This window comes from Megalops cyprinoides, chromosome 1, assembly GCF_013368585.1.
Source record: "Megalops cyprinoides isolate fMegCyp1 chromosome 1, fMegCyp1.pri, whole genome shotgun sequence".
Classification (NCBI taxonomy): domain Eukaryota; kingdom Metazoa; phylum Chordata; class Actinopteri; order Elopiformes; family Megalopidae; genus Megalops; species Megalops cyprinoides.
The window spans coordinates 57,433,103-57,445,496 of record NC_050583.1 but is presented as its reverse complement, the minus strand read 5'-3'; the positions used below and the strand labels follow the sequence as shown (position 1 = coordinate 57,445,496).

At 37.8% G+C, this 12,394-nt stretch overlaps 1 protein-coding gene across 1 annotated transcript; it reads left to right on the top strand.

The window, feature by feature from the left end:
• Nucleotides 1–4,531: 4,531 nt before the first annotated feature.
• rgrb (retinal G protein coupled receptor b) lies at nucleotides 4,532–9,132 on the top strand. The gene is made up of 7 exons (XM_036550687.1): nucleotides 4,532–4,607; nucleotides 4,942–5,098; nucleotides 5,564–5,685; nucleotides 6,213–6,366; nucleotides 7,974–8,091; nucleotides 8,589–8,702; nucleotides 8,992–9,132. Exons 1-7 carry the CDS (start codon nucleotides 4,532–4,534, stop codon nucleotides 9,130–9,132), a joined length of 882 nt encoding a protein of 293 aa, XP_036406580.1.
• Nucleotides 9,133–12,394: the final 3,262 nt, after the last annotated feature.

The following is a 12,394-nucleotide window of genomic DNA, read 5'->3' as shown; positions in this document are numbered from 1 at the left end:
CTTAACACTACACTACTGCTGCAAATAACAGATATCCTGTTACCACAGAAGGGTGAAGAAGCATGGCAGGATTCAAGCTCCTTCCAGGTTCTCATATATTCACATTAATCCTTTACTGAGGTCACCGTTACAACCTTTCACATACTTCTTGTGAAACTGCATCAAAGCCCTAAATATAATACCAACTATACATCTGACAACATCTGACAACAAAGAGGTGTTCACTTTTTAATAAAATCTACTTTTTGAAACCACAAACAGGAATTCTCTTTCTTAACAGATTGTGTGAATGTGTGGCTGCTGAGTGTTACTTCTTACCACTTTTCACTATTTCTCAATTTTCACAATCTTATAATCCAGCAGCAAAGATTGAGTTTTCTAAACCACTGATTCTCAATCCTGCTCCTGAGGGCCCTCTGCTTTGCACGTTTTCCATCTTTCCCTGCTCTACCTACCTGACTGAACTCATCAGTGGCACTTTTGATTAGCTGAGCACACCTGATCAAGAGCATGTTAATCATACTAATTTCAATCAGGTGTGTTTGGAGCAAGAACAGACAGAAGATATGCAGGAGAGGGGGGCTTCAGGAGTAGGATTGAGAAACACTGTTCTAAACAATATAACCCTTGTTTCAATGCTAAATGTTCAATGTCAAAATCAGCTAATTAATCTGTTGCAATTTTTACACATTCCCCTGATTTCTCCTGAATTTAATTTACTCCATATGTTGGTGCCACTTGTATAGAGTACGTTTGTTATCAAAAGCTATTTTCATTTTCAGTAGATGCCCAATCTGTTAATCATTATATACACATTTATTATGCTCAGAAGAAAATTGCTCTTTGAGTCCACTGTGATGGAATAAGACTGTCTTCATTATACACAATCAATATCAATGCATCCCATCTCACAGCTGTATTTCAAAGATGTATTGCATACCTCTACATTTGGGTGTGTTTAGTAACTCTTAACAGTTTTCTTAAACACACAAAAAATTCACTACGAGAATATATCCCATGAATCTGAGTTTGAAATTGTAAAATGTGTTGTTAGTAGAGGAAAGCACAGTTTAGTTAGGTCAGTCTTCCTAATAGCAATTAATGAGGAAATGTTCTCATTGTTTCATTGTATTATTGTTTGTGTTATCATTCACAGATAACATAATGATGATGAGATATTTTCATATGTAATATTTTCAACTGTCATTTCACATAGTTATGTCCTGAAAGAACACTATTAGATCTGGACCTCTGAACACTAATCTTCAAGATTAGGAACAACCATTCCAGTGCGACAGTTCATTGGTCCCGCCATCTAAATTCAGGGTTTAAACCCTTGCTAAGGTCAATGGAGTTCACTCTTTGAGTCATGTCTCTGTGAAACGCAAACTGAACATGATTATCTTACCTTAATAGCACACAAGCTCGCTTGAGCGTCAGAGCATTCTGTATGATGCTACTCAGCCAATGTTGGTGGATCGTCCAGGTAAAGTTAAGGGCACAGTATCTTAGCACATACTGAAACACATGAAGTAAAGGCAGGAGTATGTGTGTATAATTATTTAATTGTTGCACAAACAAAATAAAATCCAATACAAGTGGAAAATTCACTTTAACAGCAGCTCCAATTGACTAGCCCATGGCTGGCTCCAGCTTTTTGGAGGTCTCACTGTAATTTACTGTACACACTCATACTTAACAAAGAAAAACACACTGTCGATGTAACAAATTTAATAATAAAAAAAAACTGTTTTTACAGTCAAAACATTTATCACAATAGAAACATTTCTTTGGAGTGAAAAGCAGGAAATTTCAAGTTTTCAAGCCCCTCATTATTACTGCTATTACTGCTTTTTAGTGGTAGTATTGAGAGTATTACTAGTAGCTCAGATTCATTTATAATATTGCATCAATTTAAAAAGTTAATTGACTGTTGTGTCGGGTTAGAGTTAGCCTGTAGTAGCATGCTGGTAAATGTATTAGTCAACAAAGCTGGTTCAGGAACAATAACTAATATTATTTTTTGCTACAATGGCAGCAAAAATAAGAAAGAATACCAGATGTCTCACTGTAGTAAAGAAAACAATAACAGCTTATAGAACAAAGATTTTGTTTTAATTTTTGTTTGTTTTTGGACACAGTATGTGATTGTTGAATTGTTATTTTGGCAGTCCTCGCCACTTGCAAAATCCTACTCTGAACAGGAACGTGGCAAAACATCAGGACTTCTTGGATATCCACTCACAGCTTGTAAGGCACTCAAAAGAGCAGTCAGCATAGTTTGTAGGACCGGACACATTATGCGATCTAAGTTCTTAAGCCGAAATGTGATTTCAGAATACATGTGCCGAGTTTCCCCAAGGATCAAATGAGGTGATGAAACTCTAAACTAACCCAGCAGATTCATAAGAAATGATAAACCAACAAACAACAGCAAACAGCATTTAAAAATTACAGTTTGTGTAGAATTATGGTAAATAAATATATCCACATTTTTTACACTTTTTTACATTTATACACATTTGGCATCATAGAAAAAAAACTGGCTTCCTTGAGACATTAGACTTTACCATCTAATTAATCCAAGGTCCAATGAGGAATGACAAAATGCAAAGGCCCACAAAATACTCAGTACAAACAAGATGGCAACAGGTAAACAGTGTGCTTTTTCATGCATAAAGGAGAGCGATGATTATGGTTGGTTGTCCTTGACAAGATGGGAGGTTATCACATATACACAGTCTGTCTATTTCTCTCTCCATTGATAGCAAGTGATAGCACTCTGTATTCGATAGATCTGTTGCATGAAATTGTTGAAATTATCTACAAAATATGTGCTTCTCTTCATTTACCAAAGACCCCTTTGTTATTGTAAACAGGGACCCCCTAGGTTAGGATTAATTTATTAAGATTTTATTGTTTGTCTATAAATCGTTAAATGGGCTTGCTCCAACTTTTCTTTCTGACCTATTACAACCACACGTCCCATCAAAACCACTCAGGTCCACTGACAAGTTCCTTTTAATTGTTCCAAAATCAAGGTTGAAGCATAGGGGAGATCATGCCTTTGCAGTGATAGCACCTAAACTCTGGAATGAGTTGCCTCTGCATCTAAGGCTGGCCCCTACACTGCCTGTTTTTAAATCCCGTCTTAAAACATATTTTTATTCATTGCCTTTTAACCCAGTATGAGAGTTGCTTTTCCTTTTTCTTTCATTTTATTGCTATGGTCTCATTGCTTTTATGTATTGTCTTTTGTCTATTTATTTATTTATTGTTTTTTTGTACAGCACTTTGGTCAACAGCTGTTGTTTTTAAATGTGCTTTATAAATAAACTTGACTTGACTTGCCTAGGTTGAGGACCATTGTTTATCTTAATAATATCAATAGTCTATCTCTGAACTGGCTGTCACTCTACACTACGCTGCTGCTGACTATATGTCCTGCAGTATGCAGATAACCAGTAAGTCAATCAGTGTGGACAGCATCAGATGGAAGGCAGGCAGATAGCTCCACTTTGTTTTTTGGCCTAACCTGATTTTTGTATCTGATTATTTGTACTGATTTTAGCATGTTTTAGCCAGGGGAAGAAAGGCAAAATTACATTTAGCTGCTGTTGGAAGTATACACAAAAACTTGCTTGAACTTAAGAAAAAGGAAAACTATGTTATGATCAAGTATATATACACATGACATGCTCCGAATTACCCAACTGGTTCTGTGACTAACAAAGTATTTGTTCATTGTAATAGCTATGAATGATCTCTGCTTGCTAGACACGTGTAAATAGATATTTCTACAACAAACACGTATTACTTACTGTTTCTGAAAGAGCTCTGGTCCTTCCTTCCTTTCCTCCGTTTTACAAACAGGAAATGGACGCTTGAGGTCACGTGGCCATCACCATCAATCATAATTTTGCAAATTTTGCAATTTTACATTACAATATGATATAATTCACGATGTAAGAAAACATGACTTGAAAAGTATAAGTGCAAGTTACTTTGAACGTGAAAAATTCATTTCAGTCACTTGTATGGCCAGTGGAATTCAATGGTTAAAGTCCATCGGCACCCCGTGAGGCTCTTATTCAACGCACTACTGAGGCGAAAGGTTGTGTAAAATTCTGGAAAATGCGAAACCGGACCAGTTGGATATCAACAGGTTAAAAGTCACGGTCTGAGGACGACTCTTTTCTTTGATAATTAACTTGTGCTGTACACACTTGAGGTTTATCTGACGCCTCCACTTTTTGTAAGTGGGGTGTAGCTTGATTGTAGTCTGTGCGAGTAATAACTAGAAACAACAAAGAACTTTTATGCATGCACTTACTGAACAACCTACTCGGCTCATTAAGACATTCTTACGGGGATTTTAACAAAAGAGAAGGGCTAAGCAGAGCAACTCGCTTCTTTTTCACGTGACTTCGGTCCTTTAAAAGGAGAATTCTTTAAGTTTCGGTCAGTCCGGGACTAACACAAACGTGGCGAAAGTGATTCTCTATAGTGTTGTGTCATAATCATATTAAAAATGGTGGCATACACTTTACCGGAGGGGTTCACTGACTTCGACATGTTTACATTCGGATCTGTCATCCTTGTGGAGGGTAAGTGGTTACTTTTTTTCTGCACTATTGTATTGCATAATGTTTTGATGCTATTCGTTGAATTGCATGCAGAGGTTATTGAGCTTGATTGCAGTGCGATTAAAACGCTGATGAATTTTCATATTTTATCCAATCAATTAACCCAATCAATCCAAGGTTTAGTGGGTTTAGTATCGTGCTGGATTATAGACTGTTGCGTGTCATTTTTTAATTCACCCACTGTGTACGAGTAGCCTTCATATGTAGTCCAGCTGTTCTGTGTGTGCACGCGTGCCTGTCAGTTTATGTAATTTAGTAATAATCTTTCCTTCTTTTTCTTTTTTTGTGTTTTAAGCTCTCGTTGGATTCTTCCTCAATTCCATCGCAATTTTGTCCTTCCTTACAATTAAGGAGATGAGAACCTCAAATAATTTCCTCGTCTTTAACCTGGCTTTGGCTGATATTAGCCTGAATGTAAATGGCCTTTTTGCTGCATACGCAAGTTTTCTTAGGTAGGAAGTATTCTTGGATCACTTTCTTCTTATCTTGTGCAGGATATTGAAAGGTTGATGGTGTTGTAATATTTAACTTGCTGTCAGTCTCAACGTGACATTCAGACTCATCTGGATGGTAATTCTTGTAACTTCATTTGGTTTTGTGTTATCACTTTCATGGTGTCATTACATGAGCAGCTACAGTTAATGCCAGAAATGTGAGATCTTCATAAAAGTTGTGAAGGCAGTTTTGAATCTGATTTGAATTACTGAAACATGCTTAAATGTGGATGTTGATTTAATATTCATTTTAATACTCAGATAGATGAGGTTTTGTATGAAACTGTAAGTAGTACAATTCTGAAAAGTACACTGTAATTTTGGAAAAATATAGAAATAAAGGTGATAGTTACAATAATTGTATACTATTAAGTATAATCATACTATGCTATTTTGAAATAAGAGGAACATTCTCTGTTTAAGATACTGGCCCTATGGGGCTGAAGGATGCCAGACTCATGCCTTTCAAGGAATGGTGGCTGCCCTCTCCAGCATTAGCCTTATTGGTGCAGTTGCCTGGGACAGATACCATCAGTACTGTACTAGTAAGTAGCATACCATAAGAACTGCATGCCATGAAAAAGGGGGAGAAGTATAGAAATGCTGGATGATGGGTTGGTGTGGCAGAAAGGGGAGGGGTGGTAAAGCTTTTCTTTAAAACCTCTGACCTATTTCCCTTGCTGAGGTCACCACCGCAACATTGCCATAAGTGGACTTTCTTCTTTTAAAAAGTAAACATCAACTCAAGACCAGCAGCCAGCATCAGCAGGGAATAAACTGAGGAGAGCCCTCTTCCCACTGCTTCCCACTGCTCCATGATGTAAAGGAAATAAAGTGGTGAACTACTTTAGGGGATGCTAGTAAGCTAATGCTGGTTTGGTGTTGAGAAAGTTAAATAAAAAGTAAAAATATATTTTTAACATTTGCAAAAAAAAGCAGGCACAGAGCACAGTCCACATCTGAAATTAACTTAAAAGTGCAGGTTTTATAAATTGAGACATGAGATAAATGATCACAGGAATATGTCATTGCATTCCACTTGAGTTTATTTCATGAACTTTTTCATTTTTAGGACAAAAGTTGCAGTGGAGTACTTCGATAACCCTGGTTGTCATAATCTGGGTGCTCTCTGTCTTCTGGGCTTCCCTTCCCCTGGCTGGATGGGGTGACTATGACTTTGAGCCACTGAGAACCTGCTGTACTCTGGACTACAGCAAGGGTGACAGGTATGCCATTTGGCAGTTTGTGTACTATACAGCAGTTTGGATCTTATCTCATGGTCCAAATTTACAAGGACTGGGTAAAATGCAAGCACTCAGAATATCCACGGAATTCTTTATGTGAGCCATCATTTGTCGTGGATAGCAAATTGGGCATAAAATGCAGCATAAAGCTTTAAGTTAGAAAACATTTCAGTAGCAATTATTCATGTGTTACATTGTACCTAGCAGTACAAAGCAGGAACTAACAGAGATTCTTTACAGCACCTTGCTGAAAGATGCCATTTGTGTCTCAAAGGCTGCAAGGAAAGCTGAGAAAATTTGGAGCATCCTGGCACTGAAAAATAGTAAAGCCTTGCTCTAGATGAGTTTACTCCTCTAGAATAGAAAGGATGGGTCAGCAGAATAGCCAGTTTTGTTTTTTTAGGGGCTTTTTGGTCTGTCTTGGGAACTTTTGTCTGAACAATGGAGTGGTACCAAGATCCAATACCATTAACAACTATGCCACAAATTTGTGTTAAGCAGGGATATCACTTTGTATTTTTGTTTCCTCCCAGTATACCATTGTTGCATCATCTTTGTCTCCGTGTGATTTTTTAAGTTCTTCCGTGACATTCTGTCTCGTGTTTGCTATAACCCTTAGTTTTCATGGGCCAGAGCTGTTAAGCTGGTAACGCCAATGTTACATACAGTGGCATATATTAGGCATGTTCGTACATTCAATGAATCAGTTGCAGGTTTCAGCTCTAACTGGACTTAGCTGATATGGCTGTAAAATGAAGCGATGTCAAGGCTTGATTGGCCACGTCACATGTCCCATTGTGTGAATTTAGAGCTGTGCAAATGAGCCACACCACCTGCGACTGCAGTAAGCAAAATAGGTAGTAGGTAGTGGTTTGCATCCTACTAGTGAATACCAGGGGATATAAATGGCCTCAAGGACTCGGTTGTGGAGGGTGTTGTCAGATGCTCAGGGGTTCCCCCAAGCTTTGTAAGGCTTCCACACCCCTAGGTGAATTTTGCTGTTTCATTTATTATTACTGAATGTCACTCCCACTGTCCCCATCTGACTTCATCCCTGGTACTCAATCCCTGAGCTTTGATTTATATTACATCACTTGTGGATTAATACCCCTCAATGGTATAAATCTGTACCTATGTATCTGTACCTAACCAACAGAGCTGCCCTCAATTGCTTGCTTTACACAATTTGGGCATGGGCAGTATGCAAATATCATCTTTTTGGCATTATAAATTATTTTTCATTAGGTCTTGTATGGCCAATGGAAAGACTCTTATCCAAGAAGCATTTTGAAGTATTTCACACTGAACTCAGTGGGGCGACTGATTACTTGGTTTCATAAGAATTTTTCTTGGTGTGCCACGTTTATGAATGTTTCAGGTCAAAAGATATTTATCTGAGGCTGATTAGTTGGGTTACACACAGCTGATTGAAAACAAATAGCAAGACAATTAAAAAATGCTAGTAGTGAAAAATAGGGGTATTTTAAGAGATGGGCAAGCTAGTTTAAGAACTGTGAAGAATCAAAAGAAAGAAAGCTTATAGATATTTTGCAAAGTCTGATGTATGCTGTTCTCTTCCATTTTATCAGGAACTACACCACCTACATGCTGACGCTGACCTTCTTCTACCTGATTATCCCAGCCACCACCATGCTCACCTCTTACCAGTCAATTTACAAGCAGTTCCGAAGGACTGGAAAATACCGGGTATGTCTGCAATTCTTGCAAGGGTGTTTATAACAAGATTTAGATGGTGTATTCTCTGTGTAGCCAAAATCGATTACTTACGTAGCTGTGAAAAACTGGGCCTGTGACTAGTCAGTGCGTGGAACTCCAGTCTCCAATCCATAAATCAGACATTTTGTTTTTGCTACTGCTAGCTGCTGTTGTGTAATTCTACTTATTATTATTATTATTATTATTGTTGTTATTATTATTGTTACAGCAATGTGGGGGTAGTAGTAAATAGCTCCTTGTACTCATAACTGTTGTTAATCATAACTGTTGTTATGATTACAAGGAGCTGAACATTCTGAAAGGTGACTTTTCAGTGGGTTTTGGTGTTTGCACCCCTTGTTATTATTATTTTAGCTGATTCATTCTGTCAGATATATAAAGCAACATATAGTGTTTCAGCTGTCATTTTCATCATGTAAACTGAAAATGTCATACCTGTAACCCTTATTACTGTTGCTGTTGTGTAGTTTAACACTAGCTTGCCGTTGAGGACGTTGTTGTTCTGCTGGGGTCCCTATGTCCTCCTCTGCATGTATGCCACTGTTGAGAATGTCAGGCTCGTCTCTCCAAAGTTAAGAATGGTAAGGACACATCTTCATTACCTATGTACACAGCAGATATTCAGATGTTTGAAGGTGACGTGAAGACAAGGGTTACCGTGTTCTTTGTGGAGTTTACAGGAGGAGGAGCCCTAACTGAGATCGGTGGTTGTTGAACCTTAAGGGGGAATTCAATATAAGCTATATGTTGCTTTGGTCTTTTAGTAACTAATATAAGCAGGTGTTGCGGCTGGAACATGAAAATGCAAATACAAGGCTTTATGTAGTAATTTGTGGAATGGCTGGCTCTGACCTTATGTTTGTTTTGTAGATGCTTCCTGTTCTGGCAAAGACTTCTCCAACGTTCCATTCCCTCCTGTATGCCTTTGGAAACGAGCACTACAGAGTGGGCATCTGGCAGTTCCTTACTGGGGAGAAAATCCCACCACCTGCTCCTGAGAAGAAAAGATAAACTGAACGCTCATGCGTTGATTGTTCATGGCCCCGTTCCTGTCTGATGATGTGTAATGTTGACAGGTTACCGTGCTCGGACCAGTGAAAAGCACATTCCTCTCTCTGTACTTGTACATATGGGTGTGACCTAGTAAATTAACAGAAATGCATTAGTGTTTTCAGAAATTGGTTATTTCAGTACTTTTCACCCTGAAAGGATGTGTGTGGTATTAGGCGGTGAAATTCTAATCAGTCGCTCCCAGGACTGGGTTTCTCGGTGCTCTTGGTTACTGCAGCCTCAGCATGTATATTAACTTTGCAGTTGGTGCAATGTGATCATAAATCTGTCATCTTAACTAAATGGATTTTCCATGAATAGGACTTGAACAGTATCATTCATATTGCACATTGTCAGCACACATTCAAATTGAAATAATACGTGCTAAAAGCCCATGTTCTTTTTCTTGCTGTTAATTGTTTTTTCTATAACATAATTTTCAGCAGTATTTTTCCCATTTAAATGTATGCAATACAAGATAAAAGCCAAAAGCTATGGCCTACATCAATACCAATTGACCAATTGTTCATTCCTCTGTCTTAAGAAAAAGAGTGATGCACCAAAGTAAATACTTTTCAGTATGTCAGCTGTAAAACATGAAACCTTTGCAGCAGAATTTTTAAAATAATATCCATGCATTTCCCCCCCAGTCTCACCATTAAAGCACTACTTTTAATGTATTTTATCTGCTTTACCCCAGTGTCTTTTTATATAGCCCACATGCTTTGTACACTTACTGCTTTGTCACCTTGTTTATAACCTGAACCATATCCCGCATTAATAATTGAGATTCTTTGTAATCATTATAGTGTTCAGTTTCTAAGATTATTCCTATGTAATATTTAATGCTGTATTTTGTTTTAAATGTTTAATTATCATGCCTTTGCACTCTAAAATGGTCCATACATTGGCGTACGCTAAGACACAGTTGGGATGTGTCTTGCCTGCGCGTTTGACAGTTAGAAGTTTTCTTCCAATGTGCCTGAAAAATCCAGGGGGCATTTTAATCATTGACCACCTATGTCTTTGTCTTTTTAACCAGTGCAGAGTGTACATATTACAGAGCAATATAGGTAATTATGGGTTAGACAGCAGCAGTAGAGGTATACAAGTGCACAACAGAATCCACAGTGCAAAATACCATTTGAGTGCAAATTATCAACATAATGCAACTAGCATTAATTCACAACAGCTACAGTTAACCACGGTTGTTTTAAGTGATTCCTTAAGAAAATGAGTGCAGTAATAACACTTAAATCTACTGTTCATTATTTCAATTTCACATTCTTACCTGCTCAGTGCATGAGAGCCTGTAGCATGATCAGCTGCTCTTTACAAAGCTATATGCTTTGAAAACACATCAGCTAAGAAGGCAAATAACAGAACATGTTTAATCCTAGCCTCTGGGTCTGGACCTTGAACACAAAAGGGTAACTTATGGTACCACTGTGACAAGTGATCTGTCAGAAATTAAAGTCATATTACTAAAATTATATTGCAAATTAGCCCATGCAATCTTTTGACTTTTGCTTCTAATTACTGTAGACTTCTTTCCCCTGTTTGGTTCTGTAAATAGTAAGCACCTTCAGTGTTTTATTTGTGAATTAATCATCTTTTATATTAATGGCTCTTTGCTTAATATCAATAACCTGTACATTGCTGTGGAAAATATTTAATTAATTATACTAGGAAATGCCCCTCCAATATTGTTGGCCATAATAAAACAGTGAAACTAGGTTGCTGAGTGTTGGTGCTCTAAGACGTTTTCCCTGAATGTTCTTCAGAGGAAGACAAAGCATTATCCCTTGAACACTTCCGAAGTGGCTGACTGCTTAAAGAGAAGGTTAAGTCTTTCTTCGCACAATGCGAATAGTGTGATGTTAACATAGCCAACCTGTCCCTCAAGCAGTTCAAGGTGTTAATAAGATCAATTGGACACTTTTCACTCCAGGGAAGGTCTGTGTTACATAACATTACACTAAGTATAGTGATCGGTGCGATGGCACTTTCTGTACAAGAGGTCACGCAAGACCTATACATGCCTCAGGCCTGATTCTTTGGCATAATGACCACATATCACTCAGCTGTTCAAAGAGTTAAATCCTATTTAAACAGGCTTTATTAGTGTCTCAGGGATCCACTTGCAATACCTCCAGTGCTTTTAATCTATTTAAGGACTACATTTAAGTAAAGGGTGCCAAACCGGAAATATATATTCAAGTGTAAATGTATGCATTCATTCCTGAATATATCAAAAGGAACCCTATACAGTACAGCTCCTTCAGTCTGTACCCACTTTTGTGTTGTAACTTATGAGGAAGCTTTTATTAACTTAATACAGTCGATGTGGAATTTCAGTTTTTGGGACGTTGAATCCCTCCCTAGTATCCAAACTTTATTTATGATCTTTGGTCTGACTCTGAGTTAAACCATCCAAAGCACTTTCCTAACAGTATGTTATGGTAGATTTTTTTGCATCCTCTTCTACTTTGAAATCAATGAAAATAGATGCCTCAGTGAAAACTGGAAGGCTCAGGGCCTTGGGAACTTTTAATTTTAAGCCATTACCCAACTTAAAAATGTGTTTTTAAGGCCCTGCAATGTTCCAGAACCTTCAGACAAGAAAAAATCTGAGGCTATATTTTTCAGGATTATATTATGAGGTCATTTGGAAGTGTGTGTACTGTGTAGCATTTTCAGCATTATACTTAGCACAGTACTAGTTTATATAATATAACGTGTAGTAGGCCTGCAAAAATAAATAAATTTTATTTAATTTTCCCTGTGTTGTATCAAACTTACCACAAAGAAAAAAAACTAAAAACTAAAATTTTTATTCAGTTATTTTCATGTAAATATAGTTGTCTGTTTGCAGCTGTATTATGTCAACAGTGAAGTGCGGAGGAAATAAGAGGGATCCTCTGAAATCATTGATGGCATGCAAGTGAAATGTTGTGTGTTGGCTGGGAGGGTTGACTGGGTTTAACTGGATGTGTCAGTAACACTGAATATGGCACAGAGCCATGGCAGAGGGACCCATAGCAGGAGCTGGCTGGAGGGAGGGACGGCCCTGTCCATTGTGCCTGCAGGTTATATCACTCTTACAGTGGCAAAGCAGCAAGCAGAATTAGATGCAGGTTGGGGAAATTAACCATGGCAGTCATTAAATAGACACTGTCCATTAGCTGGCAGTAGAGTGGAACAGTTTTGCTTAAAGGCTGTA